General features: G+C 39.7%; 1 protein-coding gene across 20 annotated transcripts in view; it reads right to left on the minus strand.

Annotated features, from left to right (window-relative positions):
* Positions 1-25,044, minus strand: part of RESF1 (retroelement silencing factor 1) — a 44,173-nt gene extending 19,129 nt beyond the window's left edge. The window contains exons 1-7 of one of the 20 annotated variants that reach the window (XM_064591416.1): positions 24,377-25,043; positions 23,374-23,468; positions 21,429-21,623; positions 17,193-17,391; positions 16,968-17,039; positions 9,939-10,004; positions 809-5,861 (exon numbers count right to left, since the gene is read on the minus strand). In XM_064591416.1, the coding sequence (XP_064447486.1) occupies positions 809-5,804 (4,996 nt within the window). In that variant the 5' untranslated portion in view covers positions 5,805-5,861; positions 9,939-10,004; positions 16,968-17,039; ... (2 more) ...; positions 23,374-23,468; positions 24,377-25,043. Of the gene's footprint in view, positions 1-808; positions 5,862-9,938; positions 10,005-16,967; positions 17,040-17,192; positions 17,392-21,428; positions 21,624-23,373; positions 23,469-24,376 lie in introns of all 20 variants that reach the window. The other 19 variants (XM_064591414.1, XM_054507112.2, XM_054507113.2 and 16 more) reach the window with 19 other exon arrangements.
* Between the last annotated feature and the right edge of the window lie 1,129 nt (positions 25,045-26,173).

Consider the following 26,173-nt stretch of genomic DNA (forward strand, 5'->3'; position numbering starts at 1 on the left):
TGTGCCCCAACAGATACCATCTCAACATCACAGAAGAAATTAAGATTGCCATTCAAATCTTTTAGTTCTCCAATCTGAATTTCTCAACGCAATGTTTTATATGTATTATCCACAACCCCTAAATGTTTCCTATCACAAAAAATTAGTCCTCTATTTTCTCCTTCCTTCCTGAAACTACACTGAAAATTCTATCCTTCAGCAGCTGACAGTTATGTTTACGCTCTGGCATGGGTAACAATACTGGACAAGACTACTTCCACAGTCCTCCCATTTCAAGAGTAGATTACATGGTAGCACTTTAACTTTTGTGGTAACACAGTCACCAACTACTTTAAAGATGACAATGAGTCGAACCATTTCCATATGTATAAAATGTTTTCACTAATATGTAACGATTATCTCCTCATATTTAGACCAAAACTTCAAATTCACAGGGCTTTGAAATTACAAGTCCAAATGAGAATCAACAAAACACTTGAAGTAACATATAACACTTTTCAAACTTAGCACAAAGAACATTTTTCATAATGTAGGCTTCTTGGTGCAAAAGGAAATCTCTGTATTTGGCAAACCTTACAATTTTATATACCTCATCATCAGTACAAATTGAGGACAATTTACAGTAAAGGGGAGATAAACTTAAAACAAATACTGCCCAAACCATCGACTTAGAAAAACAAATACCAATGAATGGCAAATGCATTTAAGTCTTTGCTAGCTACCCAGATGGCCTAAGTAGTGCTAACCCACTTGTTCACCTACAACGCCTGACAATGTTCCAGACACCATGAAAAAAATTATACTAAACCTTGCATAGGAGCTTGCTCCTTCCTAGGACAAGGCTGCAGATCCTTCCAGTCATCAACATAATTTGTATTCTTAATCAGTCCATCTGGACATAATTTAAATTCCAGCATGCTTGGTTTTTCTGTGGCATCTTTCACAGGTAAGAGGGTCTGAGCTTTATTTTCCGGTCTCCCTTCTTTATTAAGCTTCCTGGGTGAACTGTCTAATTTTGTGAGACAAATGCTCTCACGCTCAGTGCATTTAAATGCAACTCTGTTCAGATACAGTTTCCTTTGATCCTTTGACTGGTGAGACACTTGACTGAATTCCACTTCATTGTTTATGCTGCTTAAATTTTTGTCTAATTTGGTTTTATCAATCCACATTTTATCAGGTTGTTTTCCACCAACTATTCCCTTAACATTCCTTGAAATGTATACTTTGGACTCCTCAGAATGGTGGATCTTGAGGTTTTTACCATGGCTTGAACAAATATTTAAGGATTCTTTAGAAGTCTGTACACTGCTGTTAGGGATCTCATCTGATTTCTCACAACTCCCTACTTGCATGGCAAGTTTACTGGACTTCACGTATTGAGAATCACACGGTACATTCCTCACATAGCTTTTCTTTGATGCGTTGCTACCCATTGCTTCTTTGTGCTTCTGCCTTTGCAAATACTCCTTTGGTGTCAGAACTCTATTAATTTTAGATGAACTATCCTTGGAGACTGAGGACTTAACATTTGATACTGTCTTTTCTTTAACCCTACATCTTTCATTTGGAATTGACAAAAAATTACATAATTTAAAGGTACCATCTGCCACACTTTTATTCTGCTCTTGTTTATCGTATTTCTTCCTCTTTATCTTTGAATCAAGCATGCCCCCATCATCTAACTTCCTTTTTTCCAAAACTTTTTGTCTCAAGCCACCTGCTTTCAATTTTATTTTCTCTGGGGATACTGACTGTACCAAAGAACCATTCTTCATACGTGGATCTTTTTTATTTGTCAAAAAACCCACCTTTGTTTTTAGTGGACGTGAGTTTTGTGCCATGAACTTCTGGTGCAGGCTCTCTTGAGAAAATTTTGTCATTTTATTACTGGTGTGAAAAGTTATCTCATGAAACTGCAGTTTTCCTTTTCTTTTGTGACTTTGCATGGAATCTAGTTTATCAGCTTTAGATAAAAACGGACCTAATAGTTCTTGTTCTGTCCTCAGTGACTTTTGTTTTGTTTTGGGCATATCATTTCTATTTTTGCCTTGCTCTATTTCAGGAAAATGGTTTTTCATATCCGGCAAAGTCAAAGGAATCTTCAGATTGTTATTTAGAGGACTATTACACCCAACAGGATCATTTCTATCAGAAGTTCTTTCTCCTTGTTTACAACTATTGATCTTCGAAGAACACTGATTTTCCCCTTTTTCTTCCTTTGAAGTTGAGTTGTTGATGGAATTACACTGACACTGGGGTACTCCTTCATAAACCATAGACAGCCACCCCAATGCACAGCAACCAACATCGTCTTTCTCTGAATCCATTAAGTTATCATCAGTCTTTCCATCTGTGTCTGCTTGTGGGTCACACTGGCTGTGCCCTTCTTTTTTTACAGGTTCTTTCTGATGTTCTGTTAACTTGTCTACCTCACAGAGTTGATTATCATGTTCAGGAAATAATTCTTTCATTTGCTCTGAGTTTAATATTGTAATTTGTATTTGGTCTGTTGAGCCCTTGGAGTCGCAACCAGTTTTATCACAAGTTTGATCTTTCGAGATCTGGTTTGTTTTCTGTTGGGCCACAGAACCTTCATGTGTGTTCACAGCTTCAATACCATAGGGAAATTCTTTTAAAAGTTCTGACAGCTGATCGTGTAGGTATAAGACAGATGCCTTATCACTGAGAATCTCACTTCTTGCAGGATCCTGGGCAGTGTAATTGCAGGATGAATCAACTTCCCGAGGACAACTATCCTGCTCAATAGCAGGCGAGGAACATCTATCATTAGCCATGCTTTTTTTTTTAGTGATATGGTCCAAGTTGCTCTCCTCTAGAATTCCACTATCTGCTTTAACATACTTCAAAGATGATTCTGGAGGTTGAAGAGATTCTACCTGATCAGTTATTTTACGTGAAATATCTGTGCACTGTAAAAAATTATCATTTTGAAAACCAAAGTCTTTATATTTAGTGAGACTGTCTGTTTGCTCTTTTTGTTGTCCCTTAGTAATCACTTTGTGATTGGGTAGAGATTTCTGTGGCTCAACCCTTTTCAAAGGAGACAAGTTGAATATCTTTGCTATTTGGGAATTGTAAGATGTATCACCTTCAACAAGAGAACAAATATTGTCAATATGTAACATATCACCACTAACAAGATCACTGTTTCTTGACTTATATGAGACTTGCTGTTCACTCACAGAATGGTGGGTATCTGGTCCTGACTTGATAGGCTTTCCTTGATTGCTATTAGGTATGTCTTCTGAATTAGTTGACTCACTTTGCTCTTCCTTCTGAATTGGTGAGAACATCTTTGTGTCTGTTGTGGTACCTGCTACCGGTTCCTTAAGATTAGCTTTCAGAGCAGCAGTAACACTTGTATCTTCTGCCAACTGATTTTGTAAGCTACAAACACTGCCTTCCTTAATAACTGGATACAGTGTTTCAGATACAGCTTCAGGTGTTATTCCTTTGGCAGACAATGTTTTGACATCTGAAAGAACTAAGGGTGAGACTATAGCAACCTGAAGTTCTGTTCCCTTTGTAACAGTTGCACTGGAAGATTCATAATTCTGTACTACTATTGACAAAGTTGTTTCTTGTGAGGTGTTTATCATCTTATTCTGAGCATTTCCTACAACTGAAGATGGACTCTTACCACAGGTTTCCACAGGTTTTGAACCTCCAACTGCTGTTCTGTTTTTTGACTCATTATACTGTTTTTCCTCTGTAGGTTCTGAAGGCTGCTTTTTCCAGAGAGAAAGACATGTTGCTAGCAATTCCATGGGAAAGTGATTGTCACTTTTAGAAGATACCCCACTTGCTGAGGATTTATGCTCAAGGCAAAATGAGTTGTCTAAAACCTTGGCATTTATATTACATGTACTTGGAGTTTCCATGGTTTTCAAGGTTGGTTGGTTACTGGTGATTTGGTTATTTGAGTTAATTTCAAAACTATGTGGTTTAGAACCCTGAATAGTTTCACTAGCATTTTTTAATAATTTCTCCTGAGGTTTATCTCTACATGTAAGTAAACTGAGAATTAGCGTATTTTTATTTGGATATTTTGAAACATACTCCTCAAAGGATGTAGACTGAGGAACAGAAGTTGTTTCAGAATTTGTTGGCACGTTTAGTTCAACATTGACATTTCCTGATGAAATCTGGGCCTTATTTAATGTTGCCTGGGCAATGTCAACAGTTGATGCCTTTAAAGAAGTCCTAACTTTCAAATCATGTAACTGGTCTGGCATTGGCAACTTTTCTGAATAGACAGAGTTTAGTAAAACAGAATTCACTTGGTTACAATTTCCCCAATTCAGGTCCTGAATGTTGGAATTTATTGTACTGTGTGTTCTATTTGTTTCTTTTCCAGATTCTATTATGGTTGGTGGTTTATCCTCTGGAGTCACTAGGGTCACCTGTGGTCCAGACTGGATTTGGGTAGTTTGTTTCAGAGACATTTCAGAATTTGCAGCTAATTCACTGTAAGAGGTATCAGTTGTTTTAATACAACCTGCTGCCATCAAAAGATTTTTATTAATTTTAATTTTCCTTGCAAGTTCCGAAAACTTCTTTTTTATTTCTACTAATGTTTTAATATCCCTCACTAACTTTTCTTTTGTGGCACTTGTGTCCAGTACTTGATTTGAAAGATCACAAGAGTCTATTCTTCTCTCTTGATTATTTTGAGCAAGGGTCTGAACACCATCCACAGAAGATCTAACAGGTTCATTAAAAGGCTGAGTGACATTGGTATTTACTTTCAAGTTACAGGAATTTCCAACGGTGCTGACAGTTTCATTAAGGTTTTGCCAATGCTGTTGAAAGCTTCTAGAGAAGTCTTTCCTCATTTCAGGTAAGTGCATTTGAGGAACGTCCACAGCAGCCTGTTTAATAACATGCTGAGTACTCTGCAAAGGCTGGCTTGCATATCTACAGTCATAAGGAGGAGGCGGAGGTCTTTTGTCAGTTTGAGTAACTGCATATTGATAGGACTGTATGGTTGCAGTCTGCTTTGACTGTAAAGTCCGTGGAGAATCTGGAGGGTGACTATTTTTAATATGCAATGATGTAGATGGCATAGGGTTTTGTTTCTGAAGAGCAGGATCTTGCAAAAAGCTTCGTGATGAGTAACTGTATTGCTTTGGAAGTGGTCTATAATCTGGGTAAGTCAGTCCACTGGATGTATACTGTTGTGCCCAATCAACCTGTCGTTCTGATAAAGATGGGTTAAGTCTCGGGGCTCCTGGGTAAGTTACAGGAACTCTTGCAGAATTAGAAGGGATCATTTGTAGTTGCATAGAATAGGAATCTGATGTTACAAACGGATTCTGTAGTGCATGTATATTAGGTGTATTAGTTCCAAAACCAGTTTGATGGGACACAGTTGCCCCTGTATGAGAAAGCACAGAATTCCTCATTGGTGAATTCAACCATATGTTTTGTGTTACTCCTGAAGACATTTGCAAATTGTGATTTAGTTGTTTGGATCCTTTAACATTGGCATATGTGATTCTTTCCACTGAAGTTTGTGAGGCCACAAGTGTCCCATTATGCATATCAGGAATAGGGATTTGCTGAGGAGTTGTATAATTTCTGATGTTTAGCAGTGGCTGTGAAACTGGATTTGAATTACCAAGAAACATACATGCTTCTTGGTTACTTCCAGGATAGTTTAAAGAACTCTGAGATGTTGTGTTAAGCGTATTTATTAAAGCCTGCTCCAAAAAAGACGACTGCTTTTTAGGATACTGTGGTGGTAAGGTGACATTCTCTGGTTTTGCATTCCAATTCATTGTTGATTTGATGTAGTAGCAGTGTATTAAAAGTCAGTTGTTTTGAATGTCAGGAATCTAAAGGAAATAAAGATCTTTTATTACAAATTGGTCTGTGTAACACTTCCAAGAAAATTAGTTTACCTTAACACCAATGCTATGTCTATCCTAATTCCAGACACCTCAGACCAAAGATTCAACTTTAATTTGGGGAAGAGGAACAAAGAAAAGAGCAAAGGAGAATGCAACAATAAATATGGCAAAGATTAATAAAATTCCTGGGGTGTTTTACAGGAATTCATTCTACATAGTATTTTGTTTGTTACATGAAGTGGCAATTACTTTCTGCTATTATTTAATAGGCTCTTTATTCTAAGTAACCCATGCTCACATGGGTTCAAAAGTTCAAACACATGGTAAGAAGTCCTTATTGTCTATCCCCATTATCTAACTCCCTCGGGTGTCCACTGTTACCTTTCCTTTCAGAAGATTTCATACATAAAAAACAAACACATAAAGAAAACCTTATCTTTTTTTCTGGATTTTCATTACTATACCAGGGATACCTTTATCATTTCACTACAAATATATTAACTTCATTGTCTGTATAACATTAAAGTTTCTGGGTATACCCCCATTTAACCAGTCCTCTATTGGCTTTTAAACAGTCCTCTATTTGGTTTTCTTAAGTTTTTGCATTTATCAACTATCCTACCCTAAGCATTCTTGTATTTATGCTTTTACATTTGTTGCTAAATGTTTCTGGAAATTCCTAGAAATGAAATCAATGTGTCAAAGGACATTAAAATTATTTACATAAGCAGTGACAAATTGGCCTTCCAAAAAGGTTAAAATAATTTACACTCACCAACAGTATATTGGTAAATCTAAAAATGGTCAAATCCATAACCATAATAAACGAAGACAAAGTAAAAACACAAAATTAAACAAACTTAACTTAAACATAATAGTACACCCCAAATGCAGAATAAACATTCTTTCCATGCACACATGGAATTTTTACCAATATGACCATCTAGCTGAGCCATAAACAAATCTCAATTTTCAAAGTATTAGAGTAATTCAGATTAATTTACAGTAGAATCAATCTAGAAATCATAGGGGAAAAAGTAAGTAGGAAATTGCCAAATAACTGAGAAATAAGGAATGCACTTTATACTTACACAGAGAGAAAAAGTGCTCTCTGGTGCCTCTTCCTCTACTTATGATACCAGTCCTACTGGACCAGAGCCCCACCCTTATGATGTCATTTAACCTTAATTACCTCCCTAAAGGCCTTATCTCCAAATAGTTACATTAGGGGTTAAGGCTTCAACTTATGAATAGGTAAAGAGGGACCACAATTCAGTCCCTAACATGCTCTTATACTCATGTTCACATTAACACTTGAGGATAATTCATAGCATATTCATAGCATAAATAAATGTACTTTAAAAAGAAGACTGGGAGGGGTGCCTGGTTGGCTCAGTTGGTAGAGCATGTGACTCTTGATCTCAGGGTTCTGAGTCTGAGCCCCACGTTGGGTGTAGAGATCACTTAAAATCTTTTAAAAAATAAAATAAAATAAAATAAAAGACTGGGAAATAATCCCCACATTTATCACAAGAAGAGTAATAAGTTAACCAAAGGAAAGAAGTGATGACAGAGTGAAATAGGCAAAATAATGAACACAAATGTAGAGATTCAACAAGTCACAAGGTGATTTTTTAAAAAGAATAAAAATCAATAAGCCTCTGACAATACTGATCATGACATTTTAAAAGTGCAATATTGGCAGTAGCAGGGCAGGGGGGCGTTTGGGTGTTTCAGTTGGTTAAGTGGCCAACTCTTGGTTTCAGCTCAGGTCATGATCTCAGGGTCCTGGTATCAAGCCCCACACTGGGCTCCATGCTCAACTGGGGAGTCTGCTTGTGGATTCTCTCTCTCCCTCTCGCCCAGCTTGTGGGCACTATCTCACTCTATAAAATCAATCTTTTTTTTAAAAGTGTAGTACTGGGAATAGAGGTTACCACTAGATCCTATAGACGTTAAAATAACATTATTATTTTGAATTTTATTCCAATACATTTCAAATTTAGGTGGAATAGAGAAATTCTTCGAAAAATATACCTAACCAGGAAGAACACCCTATCTCTTTAAAGAACTGCCACGGATAATTAAGTATCTTTTCACAAAGAAAATGCCAGACCCACATGGCTTTGCTGGAGTATTCTAACAATCATTTATGAAAGAAATAATCCAATATAACAATGGATAAAAGAGAGAACACTTCAGAGCTCATTCACTGATGCTGTCATCCAAAAGCTGAAAAGGAAAATTAAGAAGCCCATCTCTCTCAGAAACGTAAATGCAAAAATCCTAAACAAAATGTCAGCAAACCAAAAGGGGTGACATATGAAAAGGATAACCTATCATGATCAAACTGGGATATTAGTTCAGAAATACAAGGTCTGTCATTTGAAAATTAAAGTAGTAACACAATAATTTTTAAAATCCTAAGTTTATTTCAACACATGCAAGAACTTTTGGTAAAATTCAACATTCGTTCATCTGAAGAAAACTGTGTCAAACCAATAATAGAAATTGCCTTAAATTTGATACATGGTAGCTTTAAACATTTAGACTGACAATAGAACAAACACACCACTATTGCCCCTTCTATTCATCACTGTACTGGAGATCCTGGAAAATATAAGAATTAGGAAGGAAAACATAAAACTGATTATTCACAGAGGTTATGTAGAAAATCCAAAACAATCTACAGATCTTTGAGATCTATTAAGTTATGGGTCATAGTGTTCTCACGAAGAAGAAAAACAAGACTGAAGAAGGCACATATGCTTTTGGATTAAAAACAGATCCCAGAAAAACTGAATGGGAAGAAATCAGAGAGGGAGACAAATCATGGGAGACTCTTAACTCTAGGAAGCAAACTGAGGGTTACTGGAGGGGAGCTGGGTGGGTGGATGGGGGAACTAGGTGATGGCCATTAAGGAGGGCACATGATGTGATGAGCACTGGGTGTTATATGCAACTGATGAATAACTGACTCCACATCTGAAACTAATGATGTACTATATGTTGGCTAACTGAATTGGGAAGGGAGGGGGAAAGGGAGGGAGAAAGAAAACAGATCCCAGAGAGACAGATCTGTGTATTCCTCCCATGCCCTCTCCCAAAAAAGCTCCTTAATAATACAACTGACTGGGGGCACCTGGCTGCTTCAGTCAGTAGAGCATGAGACTCCTGATCTTAGGGTCATGAGTTGGAGTCCCATGTTGGGGGTAGAGTTTACTTAAAAGAGAAAAAAATTATTAATACCACTGACTGATCAGGCAGATGCATAATACAAAGTAGCACTTCTACTAGAGTTAATGATGCCTAATAAATTCCCCTTAGTTCTTATGCGTACTTGGGGTAGAAGGCTGTTATGGAGTGAATTCTGTCATTCCACCACCAAATTCATTATGTTGAAGCTATGATGAAGCCCTAACCCCCAATGTGACTGTATTTGGTGAAGGTCCTTCGGGGAGGTAATTACATTTAAGTGAGGTGATAAGGATAGGGCCCTAATCCAATAGGACTGATGTCCTTATGAGAGAGACATCAGACATATGCACACAGAAGAAAGACCATGTGAGGTCACATAGAGAAGGAGGGTGACTACAAGCTGAGAGGCTTCAGGAGAAACCACACACCTTGATCTTGGACTTCCAGACTAAAACTGTGAGAAACAAATTTGTTGTTTAAGCCACCCAGTCTGTTACATTAGGGCACCCCTGGAGGACCAATACAGAGCCTATGGGTAGGAAGACAAACGACCTTTGAGTAATTTGGGGTAACTTTTTTCTTCTCTCTTCTTTGCTGGCACAGAAAACTGAAGCCTGGAAAATCATCCCTGAACTACCTGGTTAGAGGGAAGGAGTCAAAAGTTGTCTGACTTTTTTTCTGACTATAATCTCTACTTTTGAATCCCAAGTATTAAACCTTTTGAGAATATATTGTAATGGAGATTACCAGAGACAAGACTGGCATGGTCTATTATTTTAATTTCTCTTGAAAAAATTAACTTTTTGCCAAAATCTCCATCCCACTCCATCATCACCCTTCACCTCTGACAGCCATGGCACTCACCTGACAAACCCCAAGTATGGCTGAACTTAAGAATATCCTTCTCTGCACAGCAGTAGCTGAAGTTTTCTGGGGGGAAAATAAAAATCACACAAGCCAGCAGACGGATTTTATTTCATGAACATAAACATCAAACTTAACACTGCTCAGCAACTCTACTTCATTTTACTGAATTGCCCCCAATTCTCTAAGACCTCTTCTCTCCTACCGGGTCCCCAGCCACTCCAACCCACACACATGCTCCCCTGCCCTAACTCAGCTGCTTATATTTCAGCATCATCTGCCATCCTCCCATCATCAAATCTATAAAGCCCACCCTTGTAAATGTAACATGCATCTCCAGTAACAGAGTTGACTTTCCTCCTACCAAATCTCTACATTTAAAATCCTACTCCCAGGGCATGTGGGTGGCTCAGTTGGTTAAGCATCTGCCTTCAGCTCAGGTCATGATCTCAGGGTTCTGGGATCGAGCACCACATCGGGCTCCTTGCTCAGCAGGGAGTCTGCTTCTCTCCCTGCTCATGCTATTAAGTAAATAAAATCTAAAAAAATAAAAAATAAAAATAAATAAAATCCTACTCCCCTTCCCTTTATTCCTGGTTATCAACCTGTCTCTATGGGATTAGGTCTTCCACACAGGTACACACATTCTCTAAGGTTGGCAGAATTCAAAAACAACAAATAAACCTCACTGGGCCCCATATTTTCACCTCTTCTCTACCTCCGTACCAGTGATAGTCTTTTAGTTTGGTTTAAAATCACAAGCATAATAAGTCAGATTTTAAATGCTTAACACCTTTAAAGGTATAGATAAAAATGATTTTTAGAAGTAATTTGTGCTTCCACAAAATATACAGTGAAAAAAACACTGAAATTAAAATGTACACTAGAAAATATTCACTTAATGCAAAAGAAAATACTAAGGGAGGGAAAAAAGACACAGGATCTTAAAAAAAAGTATAAACAGCAGATGTAAATCCCACTATATTAGTAACATTAAATGTGAATGGATGAAACTAATCCAAGAGACAGAGAATGTCAGACTAGATTTAAAAACAAAAAAAACAAACAAAAAAACAGCCTATCTAACTAAATGCTGTCTCCAACAGACATACTTTAGATCCAAAGATACAGAGTGAAAGCGAAAGAATAAAAAAGGTATCATATCAGGCAAACACAGCAGCTAAGAGAACCGTGGAAGGTCTATACTAATTACCAGACAAAACAAACATCTTACTAGAGATAAAGAGAGATATTTTACAACCATAAAAAGGTCAATCCAACAAAAAGATAAAATAAGTAAAAACACCTAAAAGCATTAAAATAAAAAAAGTAAAAACACAAACAAGGGAGAAACAGGCAATTCACCAAGAGTTGAAAACTTCAATTCCACATTTTCAATAATGAATAGAACTGGCAGAAAAATCAACAAGGAGGGGTGCCTGGGTGGCTCAGTTGTTAAGCCTCTGCCTTCAGCTCAGGTCATGATCCCAGGGTCCTGGGATAGAGCCCCGCATCAGGCTCCCTGCTCAGCGGGAAGCCTGCTTCTCCCTCTCCCACTCCCCTTGCTTGTGTTCCCTCTCTCGCTGTGTCTCGCTCTGTCAAACAAATAAATAAATAAAATCTTCAAAAAAAAAAAAATCAACAAGGAAAGAGAAGTACAGAGCACATTATATATACCCACATTTGCTTCTAGTAGGGATTAAAACAAATTGATTATCTTTAAGTTGTGGGTTAGTAAATAATTGTCCATTGGTTGCCTTGTAGGTTTAAGGCTCTCTCCGCTTTGGAAACAACAGTTCAAGTACTTTTGTCAAGTGGTGAAAAGATCAGCAAGCAGCCCGGTAATGGGAGCAGATGTCATCAAGCCACCAAAACACTGGATTTTTATATTTAATTGTGGGAACATCCTTGCTATTACTAGCTATAGGTAAATTAGCAAGCCCTGAACGACGACTCCTACATACAGTTAGCACAAAGTCTGGCTCTACTAACCCCACCCATGTGGCAGGTTTTGCAGTCTGAAGAACAGGCAATACCAGTATGCTGATGCTGATAAGATGTTGTGGCCTTCACTGGGAGGCAAGCAGCCCTTGTATGTTCACACTGATAAAGTGCCATGACCCAAACTGAGGGAACTCAGAGTCAATTCACACACCCCTACCCTAAAGAGAGGATCCATGGAGGTTTCCTTGCTTGTATGTTATCATAAAAACAGTCCTAAAAGTTTTAACTTAAAAAAAAAATTTTTTTTTTTACATCCTGAAAATAGACAAACTTTTTTTTTTTTTTTTTTAAGATTTTATTTATTTGTGAGAGAGAATGAGAGACAGAGAGCATGAGAGGGAGGAGGGTCAGAGGGAGAAGCAGACTCCCGGCCGAGCAGGGAGCCCGATGCGGGACTCGATCCAGGGACTCCAGGATCATGACCTGAGCCGAAGGCAGTCGCTTAACCGACTGAGCCACCCAGGCGCCCGACAAACTTTTTTTTTTTTTTTTTTTTATTTATTTGAGAGAGAGAGAGAGTGCACGTGCAGGGGGAGGGGCAGAGGGAGGGAGAGAGAGAATCCTTAAGCAGACTCCCTACTGAGCATGCAGCAGGACACAGCCTCCACCCCAGGGCCCTGAGATCATGACCTGAGCCAAAATCAAAAGTCAGTCAGTCACTTAACTGACTGAGCCACCCAGGCGCCCCTAGATAAACTACCTGTAGGTTTGACGGTTTGGGGTTTTAAATTTTATGATACTATTACTACTACATCCTGTGAGAAAACTGGAAGAGAGCTAGTCACTAAAAATTCAAAGTATAAGAAGTTGTGAATAGTAAGCTATGATTGCAAAATTAATTTGTGAAGCAGGAAAAAAGAATCAGATGGCTGCAGGAGACTATATGTAACAATGCATGTGATTTTCATATAAAAATTTCATAAAGACCTCACCAAGGTTAAGAAAAGATTTGTGAGGGGCGCCCGGGTGGCTCAGTCGTTAAGCGTCTGCCTTCGGCTCAGGTCATGATCCCAGGGTCCTGGGATCGAGCCCTGCATCGGGCTCCCTGCTCAGCGGGGAGCCTGCTCCTCCCTCTCCCTCTGTGCTCTCTCTCTCTTTCTCTCTCTTTCAAATAAAGAAAAGATTTGTGGGGCGCCTGGGTGGTTCAGTTGGTTAAGCGACTGCCTTCGGCTCAGGTCATGATCCTGGAGTCCCGGGATCGAGTCCCGCATCGGGCTCCCTGCTCGGCGGGGAGTGTGCTTCTCCCTCTGACCCTCCTCCCTCTCATGCTCTCTGTCTCTCATTCTCTCTGTCTCAAATAAATAAATAAATAAAATCTTAAAAAAAAAAAAGATTTGTGAATTGTCTTTTCAAGTATTCTATATCAATTGAATGCAAAGAATGTAGTTTAAATGAAAAATCGTCAACCCAGCAGCTTCCTTTATTTGTAATTTTGCCTTATTACAGAAATTTACAAAGCAAAAAAGAACCTAAAAATCATAGCTTGGAGGAATAATCATATTAATATTTATCTTAAACACAAATACACAAGCACACACACCCATGAACAGAACTCTATGAAAAGGGACCTGTTATATATATAGTTTGCCATGCCAGGTCAGATGAAATAGTAAGAAAGAATAGGACAAACTAAGCCACATCAAGTGTTAATTTATCAAAGAAACTGGAACATTATTAAAGTGAAAGACAATGTTATTAATATCCAAGATGAAAGGTATAAAAAAAGACTGTCTCAGAGCAACACAAAAGATGGCAGATCTAGACAATGTCCAGCAGGCATTGTTTATTCCTTTGAATAAACATTATCTGTAAGGAATAAACATTATCTGTAAGTGCTGAACACCAAGTTAAAAAGAAGTCCCTATTTAAACTTCTAGATGGAGAAAAAGTTCCGACCCCGCCCTTCAGATCTGTGTCAACCATAAACATCACATGATTTCATCTGCAAGCCTTTCAGTACTTCAAAAATATAGAAACTTCCTAAGAAGTATATAGAATACTCTTCTCCCACCTGGAAAAAACAAAACTATTCTGGTATTTTAAATTGGAACTCTCCCTTATGGTTTTTTAAGTTCCACTTCTAATGTGTTCCACAAACCAAAGTTTATTTGGAGTGTCCACTGATGTGGTTAAATTGAGAAAAGCCAGTATTTTTCACTGAAAAACCAATTTGCATTAGAAAAAAGCTACAGCTACCTCTATAACATCAACAAAGCCACAATTACCAACACTATTCAGGAATGCCAAAAGTATCATGATTTACTCAACCTATTCTACTTCTTTCTGTTTGTATCCTTAGTCATGGGAGAAATTAGCCTATCAATCCTTGAATTAGGCTTTCAAGAATATTCTAAGTTTTGTGTTATTTATAATACAACTCTAAAATAATAGCTAACATTTGAGAATTTACCATGTTAAGAACTGTGCTGAATGCTTTGACTACATGATCACACTGACCGGACAGAACAAATGAATGACGCCACTCAGTAGTGCTGCAGCTAGCAGGGCTAACAAGTCCCGCTATCACAGCTGGGAGGTCTCCACACTGTCAGAGACACAAAGGAGACAAGACTGTGATTTCATGTGCAATTTATTACTTACACAAACAGAAAAACCAACATCAGTGTCCCTATTCCCGAAGAGGGTGACACCAACATGGTTGAGAACACAGGCTACTGAGAAGCCAACTCAACTATAGACATTTTAGAGCCTGCTGCTGTAGCTCAAGGGCAAGGGAGGTGGTAAAAAGTGCTCAACTGACACCAGGGCAGCAGCAGGGGGGAAAAAAAAAAAACCATCCCCGTGGCCATTTCTTTTTTTTTTTTTTTTAAAGATTTTATTTATTTATTTGAGACAGAGAGAATGAGAGAGAGCACATGAGAGGGGGGAGGGTCAGAGGCAGAAGCAGGCTCCCTGCCGAGCCGGGAGCCCGATGCGGGACTCGATCCAGGGACTCCAGGATCATGACCTGAGCCGAAGGAAGCCGCTCAACCAACTGAGCCACCCAGGCGCCCCGTGGCCATTTCTCATAAGGGTTCTTATCAACCTTTGTTCCAGGAGGACCTGCTGGGTGTCCTGCCAAGGTATGGGTCAGACAGAGATTAGGCTTTGCCTATTCGGCCCATGAGAAGACACAGCTAATCAGAGTACCATGGTGAAGCTGCCCCCCTACATCTCTACCCTCCACCTTTCATGTGTCCAGCTACAAATTCTATTCAGAAGCACAGGACACTCCATCAAATACCCTAATTAACTGTACTTTCTCTTAAGCAACATTGGAAAAGAGTGACTTGACCCTGACCCCTGGCAAGATGATCAGGTCTTTCGTGGAGGTCAAGCCACAACCAGGCTCCCCACACAGAGCCAAGCCAGCGAAGTACGGTCCCAGGTATCATCAAGGTTCACCAGTGAGAGCCACATGGCTTTCTCCCTGGAAGAACAAGGGAGTGGGAAATAAACTGCTCTACTTTTGCTGACTGATTAATCTAGGTACAGCATGGGGTATTGGCAATCACATATATCCCATCATAACTGGCCATTAGAAGTTGAGAGGTACGCGTCTCATTCAGGCTAGAAAATTTACGGTACTTTCTTGCATCTCTAGAGCAGAGGTCAGAGACCAATTTCGGACTACATTTATAGTTGTACTATACCCTGAAGTGGGAATTAAAGATCCCAGATCACACATGCAAAACTCAGTTACCCTTCCTTGGAGTTCTGCCTAGCAACTCATTTTAGAGTGTTCCAGGTAAGGAGGAAACAGGATTCATTAAGGAAACAGGATTCATTAGAGGGGTAGTGGTCTTAAATATCTAGAAATCCCTGGCAAGTGCCTCAAGTACAAAAATAGTTTGCCAGGCAAGTACAAGCTACCTAAGATGCAACATGCTGTTGGAGTACAAAGTGTATTAGGAGTGTAAGTATTGCTATAATAGGAGTGAGCCAATTCTGTGCCTCTTGAGGTGGACAAAGTCTCTGAACAGAACTAAACAGGTGCCATAAAAGTAGACTGAACTGCCTTGAAGAAAAATCTGAAAACTTTTACACACTGTTAGTTACCTCTGTCATTATAAGCCACATTCTATTGTCTACTCTGGTTGTCCCAGGTTAGTTTAGAGGGTTGCAAGAACGTTAACAGGCATTTTGTTGGCATGGAGTTAAGATCCAGATTTTATAAAACTAAAGGTTGAAATTAATGATGCAAGGGGACTTGTAGTACCAGAAGAGACCTGAAGGACAGAATCTACTTTCTTGTTAGCAGGGTCAGGCAGGGGATAACATACCCATTTAAATCCAGAGCTGTAACTGCAGTCAAGAAAACACACACAAGAGAACTCTGCTTTCCCTTATCAGGAAACCAATGGAAATCATGACTAAAAGGATAAGGTATACAAGCCTTGGCCCAAAGGCCACCACTCCCAAGGACATTCACTCCCAAAATCAGCAGCTGCTGAGAGTTTGTAAGAGTCCTTAGATTAAGATCTTGCACTGGCCAGCAGTATTGACTGAGGGTGGTAGGTATCAACAGCCTGGGGTAAATTAGATTACTAGTTTCTGCCTACTCCCCCAACTCTGATCCCCTGGGTCTATTGTCTTCCTTCTCCAACTAGCATAGGGGAGCTATTCAAGTTGTGCAGGTGAGAAGGCATGACAATCACCCAATTGTGAACTGATCAATACTATGCTTTAAGCCACCCTAGCCACAACACTTTGTCACATGGAAGGACAATGTAAAAACCAACAGAAGTTGTGGCAGTGAACCTTCAGCACTGTAATGAAGCAGTGACCTACTTGAGACATCCAATAAACACCCTCAACTACTTCACCTAAAATAGCACATGGCAAAAAATTGAAGGCAGAAGCAGATTTGATAAAACTTACATAAACAAATATTCTTTGGGGTCCTAAAGAATTTCTTATGTACATAAATGCTTCTGGAGACCATCTGTCCCTACCATCTGTAGCTGTAGAGATGGCATACCCATGCAATACTCGTGGAAGGAGAACTGGAAACATGTACCTCACCTCATGGACTTTGCCTGTGCCTTCTCTCTTTTCTCTCAGTTGGTCATATATTGTGTCCTTTGTTGCCATAACCTTTAGCCACGAGAATACAAAAATAGAGAAAATGAACAAAACCAAAACTTGGGTCTTTGAGAAGATCAACAAAACTGATAAATTTTTATCTAACCTGACTAAGAAAAAAGTCTCAAATTACTAAAATCAGGAAATAGAGACATTACTACCAACCCTTCATTGAAAATAAAGAGAGAATGGGGCGCCTGTGTGGCTCAGATGGTTAAGCGTCTGCCTTCGGCTCAGGTCATGATCCCAGGGCCCTGGGATCGAGCCCCGCATCGGGCTCCTTGCTCAGCGGGAAGCCTGCTTCTCCCTCTCCTTCTACTGCTCCCCCTGCTTGTGCTTTCTCGCTCTGTCAAATAAATAAAATCTTTAAAAAAAAAAAAAAAGAAAAGAGAGAATGCTGTAAGCAACTGTATGCCAATATATTTCATAATTTGGATGAAAAGAACAAACCCCCTGTGATATTGTAATTTATAGTAAGAAATATGTATTTGATTTTTGTCCCCATTTCTGGCACAGTTCCTAAAACCCTTAGGTTTTCCGAAGTGATGTGATGAAGGAAGGTGCCTTTTGTTATGTTAATTAGGTGACTTTCAGACTGCACCAAAAGATGGTTTGCCAAGAGAACCAGCCATGTGATTAGTGGAACTTTCAGTCCCACCCCCCTCCCCACCTCTAGAGAGGGAAGGAGAGATGGGAGGTTGAATCAATGGCCAATTTTTTCATCAATCATGACTATGTAATGAAGCCTCTATAAAAACCCAAAAGACAGGATTCAGAGGGCTTCTAGGTTTGTGAACACATGAAGATTTGGGGAGAGGGGCATGCTCAGAGGAGGCATAGAAATTCCACTCTCCTTCCCACATACCTCACCCTATGCATTTCTTCCATGACCACTGATTCGTATCCTTTAAAATCCCTTGCATTAAACCAGTAACCTAATAAGTAAAATGATTCTGAGTTCTGTGAGCCTCTCTAGCAAATTAATAGACTCCATGGAAGGGTTTGTGGAAACCTCTGATCTATAGCCAGTTAGACAGAAGTACAGGTAACAATCTGGACTTGCAACTGGTATCTGGTATCTGAGTCCAAGGAGGGTCATAGAAACCTCAAATCTGTAGCCTGTTGGTCAGAAGCACAAGGGATAACCTGGGCTTGCGATTGATATCTTAAATGGGGGTGAGGACAGTCTTGTGGGACTGAGCCCTCAACCTATAGAATCTGATGCTACTTCCAGGTATATAGTCAGAAATGTGTTGAATTGTAGGATACCCACATCATATCCCCAGAGAATTGCTTGTTGTTGGTGTGGGGGGAACGTCCCCCCCCCCACAGTGGAATTGAGTGCATAACCCCTAAAGACCCCAAAAGACACACTGACCAAAACGGACTCAAGAAGATACAGGAAACTAAATAGGCCTGTCAAGAGACTGAATTAGTAACCAGAAAATTACCCAAAAAGAAATGGTTAATCCCAGATAGCTTTCTGGTGAATCATACCAAAAATTTAAATATGAAAAACCAATTCTACAAACTTTTCTAAAACACAAAAGAGGAGGGAATACTTCCCAAGTTAATTCTATGAGGCCAATATTCCCTAATAGCAAAACCAGAAAAGAGATCACGATAAAACTACAGACCAATCTCATGAATACAGATGCAAAAAACCCCACAAAGTACTAGCAAATCAAATACAGCAGCATATAAAAATAATTATATGCCACAACCAAGTGGGACTTAGCCCTGAAATGCAAAATTGATTCAACATTAAAAAAAAAAAATCAATGTTATATAACATATCAATAGAATAAAGGACAAAAACCACACGATCATCTCAGTAGAAGCAGAAGGATCTAATAGGGTAGAAATGAAATGCACCTTCATATCAAACACCTTTTCATGATAAAAACAGTCAAACTAGAAATAGAAGGGAATTTCTTTGATTTGATGAAAGGCATCTACAAAAAACCCACAGCTTACATCATAATTAACACTGAAAGACTGAATGCTTACACTCTAAGAGATCAGGAACAAAACAGAGATGTCTGTTCTTGCTACTTCTGTTCAGTATGTACTAGAGGGTTAAGCAAAAAAAAAAAGGCAGTTAAGCAAAAAATTAAAAAAAAAAAAAAAGACATCCGATTGGAAATGAATAAGTAAAACTACCTCTAATTGCAGAGGACATCATCTTGTATATAGAAAACTGTAAGGAATCCACTAAAAAACTAACGTAAGTAATAAACTAGTTTAGCTAGGCTGCCTAGTACAAGTTCAATATACAAAAACCAAATGTATTTCTAAACAACACTTACTCTAGAAAACAATCCATTACAGTATCATTAAAAAGAACCAAACACTTTGGAATAAACTTAACAAAACTGAAAAATGTACACTCTATAAAACATTGCTACAAGAAATTAAAGACCAGGGGTGCCTGGCTGGCTGGGTCAGTAGAACATGAAATTCTTGATCTTGGAGTGGTGAATTCAATCCCGATGTTGGGTGTGGAGTTTATTTAAAAAAAAAAAAAAAAAGGTGTCATAATTCTAAAAAAATAACAAGATAAAACAATCAAAACATTGGGGCACCTGGCTGGCTCAGTTCGAACAGCATTCAACTCAATCTCAGGGTTGTGAGTTCAAGCCCCACATTCAGTGTAGAGATTACTTAAAAAAAAAAAAAAATTTTTTATTAAAAAAAAGAAATTAAAGACCTAAAAAAAATGGAAAAACATCCCACATTCAGTGAGTTAAAGGATTTAATACTGTTAAGGTGGCAATACTCCCCAAACTCATCTATAAATTCAGTGCAATCCTTACCAAAATCCCTGATGTCTTTTCAGAAATTGAGAACCTGATCCTAAAATTCATTTTGAAGAGTAAATTTGGAGGACTCACACTTTCCAACTTGAAAACTTACTACAAAACTACAATAACAAAACCATGTGGTACTGAACGAGATAGAAAATGATCAGTGGAATAGAATTCAATAAAGAACTCTTACAACTCAATATAAGGACAACTCAAATTGAAAGTCAACAAAGATTCTGAAGAGACAATTTTTCCAAAGATCTACAAAAAGCAAATATGCACATAAAAAGATGATCAACATCATAAACCATCAATCAAAAACAGTGCCATACCATAAAAAAACAAGTGTTTGCCATGGATGTGGACATACTGGAATTCTTAGGCACTGCTGTTGAGAATATAAATGGTTCAATTACTTTGAAGAGCACTCTGGGAGTTTCTCAAAAGATCAAATATAGTTACCATATGATGGAGCAATTCTGCTCCTAGGTATATACCCAAGAGAATTAAAAATGTATGTCTACACAAACACTTGTACGTGAATGCTCACAGCAGTATTATTTACAATAGCCAAGTGTCTGTTAGCTGATGAAAGGATAAACAAAATGTGGCATATCCATACAATGGACTATTACTTGGCAATAAAAAGCAGTGTAGTACATACATGCTTCAACATGGATAAACCTTGAAGAAAACACGTGAGGTGAGAGAAAAGTCACAAAAGATCACGTATTATTAATTCACCTGTAAGAAATGTGCAGAACACACAAACCTAGAGATAGAAACAAGATTAATAGTTGCCTGGGAATGCGTGGATTGGGGGTGAGTGGGGAGTGATTTGTGAAACAAGATTCCAAAACAGAGTAAGCATTACTAAGAGTCACTCTAAATACAGTCAGAAGGATATGGAGGAAATAGGGCCTGTGCTTGTCTTGTTTCAATTTTTGGAACACCATGAACTTTTGACTTTTGTCAGTTGCAACTAGACCACCTCCTGGAACACATACTTCTACTTTGGACTGGAATAGAGAGCATGTTAATGTCTATTAGCCAGACAGTTAATCGTGTATTACAGCTCAGTTTAAACTCCGCTAGTATCCATCATTATTCTTCCAAAACAAGTTATGTAACCTGTGGTTTCTGCCTATGTAAGCCTGCACTCCCCATTCGTTGGAGTACACTCTGGATTTCAGTCAACTCTGTGTCCCAGATCGCAGTCCCGAAGACGCCAAAGAAACCCTTCTGGTTGCTTTACAGCCTCATCATCATCTGAGTCAACACCATTAATGAGCATGGAGATTGTTTTCGGGGGGGGGGGGTCAAGAAACTGTTCTAAAATTGATTGCAGTGACGGTTGCAAACCCTGTGAATATACTGGAAATCGCTGTACTCTGTAAATGGACAAACTGAATTAATGAATATGGTACACGAATTGTATCTCTGAACTGTAGTTTAAAAAACCAAACGCAGCATTTCTCTGTTATTAGCACAGACGGGCACATGACCCAATGAAAGCCAATGAAATTAATTACAGACTTTTGGTTAGGCAATCATACACAAGGCGTGTCCAAGTTGAAGCTGTTTGGATATATACCTGGAGATGCTGCAGCCACTCAATGAAGGGAGGTGTGTCTGAGAATGAAGTCAATGCTGAAAACAGCAGAGCTCAAAATGGAGTGTCTCAAAAGTCTTTAAAATCTTCTTTCCTTAGACTCAGATTTTAGATCCAGCCGAAGATGGAGCTACTCGAACTTCTAAATGATGTGATCCAATAAATTACCTTTTGGGGCTTAAAAAAATAATTTGCTTATGATTTGTTTCTTTAAACCTAAGGTGGACAATATTTCCTGTAACACTTTGCAACCTTAACCATAAAGACTTTACTTACAAATGAAGTCTTGAAATTTATACATCTCAAGAGAATCTTAGTGATTGTCATTAAATCTTTGCAGTCATTACAACTATGAGCAAATGTCTCACTTGAGACATTTACCTCAACAGGCCAGCCTCCAACATTGCCCTTCAATTTACAAGCACACTTAAGATCTCAAGAATATACACACTACAACGCTGCCTCCCAACAAAGCATTTAGAATTCCTCAAAGTCCACAAGATTACTTCTTTCTTTACAAGGCTTATTACAAAGTAAATTTTAACTTGCATTTCTGGAGACAGAGTTGGTAAACTGTTGTCTCTTTATCTCAAACTGAATGTTTTCCACATGTTTCAGAGTATGCCTTACATAGGGGGGATGGAGGAGAAGGGTGGAGAAGGCCTCGTGTATACACACACAAAAAATCTGGAAATTCACCTTTATAAATACCTTTTTATTTTTTTTTAAGATTTATTATTTATTTGAGAGAGTGAGCAGGGGTGCGTGCATCAGACGGGGGAGGGCAGAGGAAGGCATGGGGCAGAGCCCTGGATGCAGAGATGGACATGGGGCTCAACCCCAGGGCCCTGAGACCTTGACCCTAGCAGAAGTCAGATGCTTAACTGACTGAGCCACCCAGGCACTCCTATAAATACCTTTTTAAAAGCAAGATCAATTCCCTTAACATTTGCACTCCTATTTGTGCAAGACATCGATAATCTAAACAGGAAGAGATTCCTGTACATCACACAATAATGTGGAAAAACAAGGCTTTGGGGCAAATCTGCCCTAGATAAAGAATTTAACGGAGGCATTCCTGATTTCAAATTAAGTCTGCAGGTAAAAACTAGAGCTGTGTCTGGTATTTCCCTACAAAAACTGAACCTACAAAATGGTCTACAGTGAAGGGTTTAATCAACACAAAACTGGTAAACTGACTTGGAGTTGATAAGCTTAGAGCTTAAATGAGCAAACTGAATTTCCTATTAGACATAATGTTGTCTTAGGCCATAAAATACCTTTCCTCTAACAGGACAACAGCTAAAATTTATTGACCACTTACCACTTATAGCTGACAGCTGTTCCAAGTGTGTTATATGAATAAAAATCACGTAATTTATCCCAACAATGCTATGAGGTAGGTGCTCTGTCATCCCCATTTGACAGATGAGAAAACTGAGGCAAAGGGTTAAATAATTTTCCCAAGGCTGTATACTTAATAAATGGTAGAGCCAAGATTTGAAGCTCAGCAATCGACCGCAAGGCCATGGTCTTAATCACTACAGAGTATTTCCTGACACAACTTGGTGTTTACAGAATGGAAGATCACTTCGGCTTTCCAGGTTGGTATCTCACAGAATGGTTCTAGGGTTGTGCTCTGCGCTGCCTTACCTCAACCCCTAGCCAGAAATAATAAAAACAAATTAAAAAAATCAAGAAACAGAGCAATTTTAAGCAGACCTCTCACCATAATCTACTCTCCCTTATCTAAGATTAACAACTGAATTCTCTACGCTTTGTCAACCATACTATTTCTCCTCAAGCTTTGTCATCAAATCCATTGTGTCCTACCATTTAATGTTTAACCAATGCTGATTCATTTAATTAATAATTTTATTCCCTAACAGATAAATTAAAGTAGGTTACTTGGAGGTAAGATACTTACTTGTAAGTACAATCTTACTCTTTTATTATGGTTTATGTTCCCATTTCCCCTCCGAACATGTGTTCCCCCTTCACACAGTGTTTACTTCTTTGGTCCTAGGAAGAGCAAGAAACATTTTGTAATTAATAATAATTTAATATAAAGTTTATTTTTATTTATATGAAATTTAAAGTTACAATAAAAGCACATGCTGATCTGTTTACCTGATAGGACACTGCAGTGCAAAACTGTGCTCCTTTAAGGTTGCACCAAATACATACAAAGTTTACAAAATTCTTATTAGGTGTGCAAAGCAACAGAAATAGAAACTAGGTGTGGCCTAAAATACCATTCACTGCTTAAGTTAGAATTCATGTTCAGTCCTCCAGGTTCACTACTGTCCTGCCATTCTAAAACAAAAATACTTTATCTTTGCAATTTTCCTGACTGGAATAGTAAGAGAATCCCACTGTACAGGAGGGGGAAAAAGTAACTAAAACCTTATTCGTGCATGTTAACACTGAATAAAACATACGGTTTACAGCCAACCTTAAACAGAAAAATCCCCAAACAAGCTTTGCGACCCGCCTATTCAAATGCACCCCAAGTTGAATCCCATCACCGGCTGTTCTCTATATTTTAAAAAAAGTAGGCTCTTTAAAGTATTACAAACAAATCGTTTTCACTGAAACGACTCCCCTTAAGGTGGCTGCTGAACTCAAGACCCTAAGGACACTTGCTTAGGGCATTCGCATCCCTCGAGAACACCTAAAATCCATATGCATTTGTGCATTTAAAAATGCCTCGAGGTAACTACTGCTGAGGAACAGAAAGCATCTGCGGAACAGAGGCGTTCGCGGGCCACTTGGAGATACAAGCCGAGCAATCCTGTTTCGGGAGGGTCAGCATAATGGAGGTGGGGAGGAAAGGAACGCTCGAGACACAGTAAATGCAAAACAAAGATTTTTTTTTTTCACGCTGACGACAGGAAATAATGAAAAACATAAGCTTTTCTCACACCCACCGCCTAAACCACCGCCTTGTAGTTGAACAAAATGCGTACTCGCTCTCTCCGCCCGCGACCTCCACCGCAAGGAGTAAGGCAATTTAAAGAAAACACCCAGGCAGGCGCCGCCCTCCGGGTCGGGTCGACGTCCGCGGCCGGCCACGGCCAGCCCCGCGCGGCCCGCAGGGCCACGAACGGAACGGCCGGTCGAGCTGCTCCCGGGCCGAGGCCCGCAGCCGCCTGAGCGGTCGCGACCCCGCGACTCCGTCCTCGCCTCAGAACAAAAGCGCCCGCCGCCGCGCGCCGGGCCCCAGCCCGCGGGCGCCTGGCCTTCTGGCGCCCAGCGCCCCGCCGGGGACCCGAGAGGGCGAGCGAAGGGTCGCCCGGCGCCACACTTACCGACGGGCGCACAGCCCGGCGCGGGCAAGCGGGGAGGACAGTCCGGCCTCCCCGGCCCCAGAGTTTAAGTCAGCTCGGTCCGCCTCCAGGGGCGGGTCGAGCAGCGAGGCCCCGGCTCCCCGCACAGCTTGGCCCCGCCCCGGCCGTGGGCGTTAGGAGTGAGGCCCGCGCCGCCCGGGTCCTAGTGCCACCCGCGTCAAAAAGGCTGTGGCCCGCCCGGCCTTCCAGTCCCTGGCGGCGAGATTTGCAAAGGCACGTTCACGTGTCTGAGGGAGAACCGTCTCTGTCTGTGATTCTCTGCCTTTCACTTGCATCGGAATCGTCCAGGGAGCTTGTTACAAAAGGATTAAAGAGCACCACCCGCAAAATTGCCAATTCAGTGGGCTACAGTAGGGCTGAAAGTGTAGATTTCTAACAAGTTCCCAGGATAGGCTGTTGCTGCTGGTCTCAGAATCAGTGATACAGAGAATGGGGTCCGCAAACTTTCTGTAAAACATGTGAAAGAAAGCGCATCAAGTGAAGCGAAGGAGATAATTTTTTTTCAGGCCATTGGAATAGGGAGAACATCCATTAATGCACGGGAAACTTCTCAAAGAAAATAGACCTTTTTTTATATGAGGGCTTGTAGAGGAAAAAGTAAATAAGGGAATATGACTGAGTGGTTAAGAATAAGAAAGGGCAGAGGTGGTTAGTTCTTGCTGTAGGGAGGGCAGGGTATTCCTTTGCCCTTGAGGTTTGGATCTCCCTTTTGAATAGGGAGAGGATGTGTAATTTATGATAGGCTCTGCCATTCACTAGACATACAACTTTGGGAAAATCACTTAACCTGTCTCTGCTCAGTTTTCCTGCCTCTAAAAGAATTAACAGGAATGCAGGTTTCTCCTGCTAACCAAACGTAGAGAATTCCTGTGAAAACTTTCCTAAGCCAAAATGGTGTAAAGTGAAGAAGCGATTACCATTAATTTATATGGAAACATTTTTGAGCATTCCCAGACCCAAAAAACAACTCCTTTTAGGCTTTCCTTAGGACACATCTTGCTAACAGATGCACAAAATAAATTGGGATAAAGCACAGATGCTCAGAGACATAGTTAAAAGCTACAGCAGCTCAATGCTAAGATACCCAGTGTAGTTCCCAAGGAAGGAGCTTGCCGGTGCCACTCTGGCTGCTCAGGGCACATGCAGTAAAATCAATGCTAAATGCTATTCTCACTTACCACCTTTTTTTTTCATGAAAGCAAAAATCCTCTTCAGATTTCTTTGGGTTAGTGAAAACAGGTACTAATGTAGCTCTTTCATAAAAGCCAAGTGGCATAAGGAGACCTTCCAAAGAGTGAAAAGCAGGGGATACCTATACTTACTTTATAGGATTATTGAGATCATTACATAAACTAATACATAATTTAGACCCTCTCC

Source organism: Mirounga angustirostris, unplaced genomic scaffold, assembly GCF_029215605.1.
Source record: "Mirounga angustirostris isolate CCGP_5_RB_7025 unplaced genomic scaffold, mMirAng1.0.hap1 SCAF_5, whole genome shotgun sequence".
NCBI classification, from domain to species: domain Eukaryota; kingdom Metazoa; phylum Chordata; class Mammalia; order Carnivora; family Phocidae; genus Mirounga; species Mirounga angustirostris.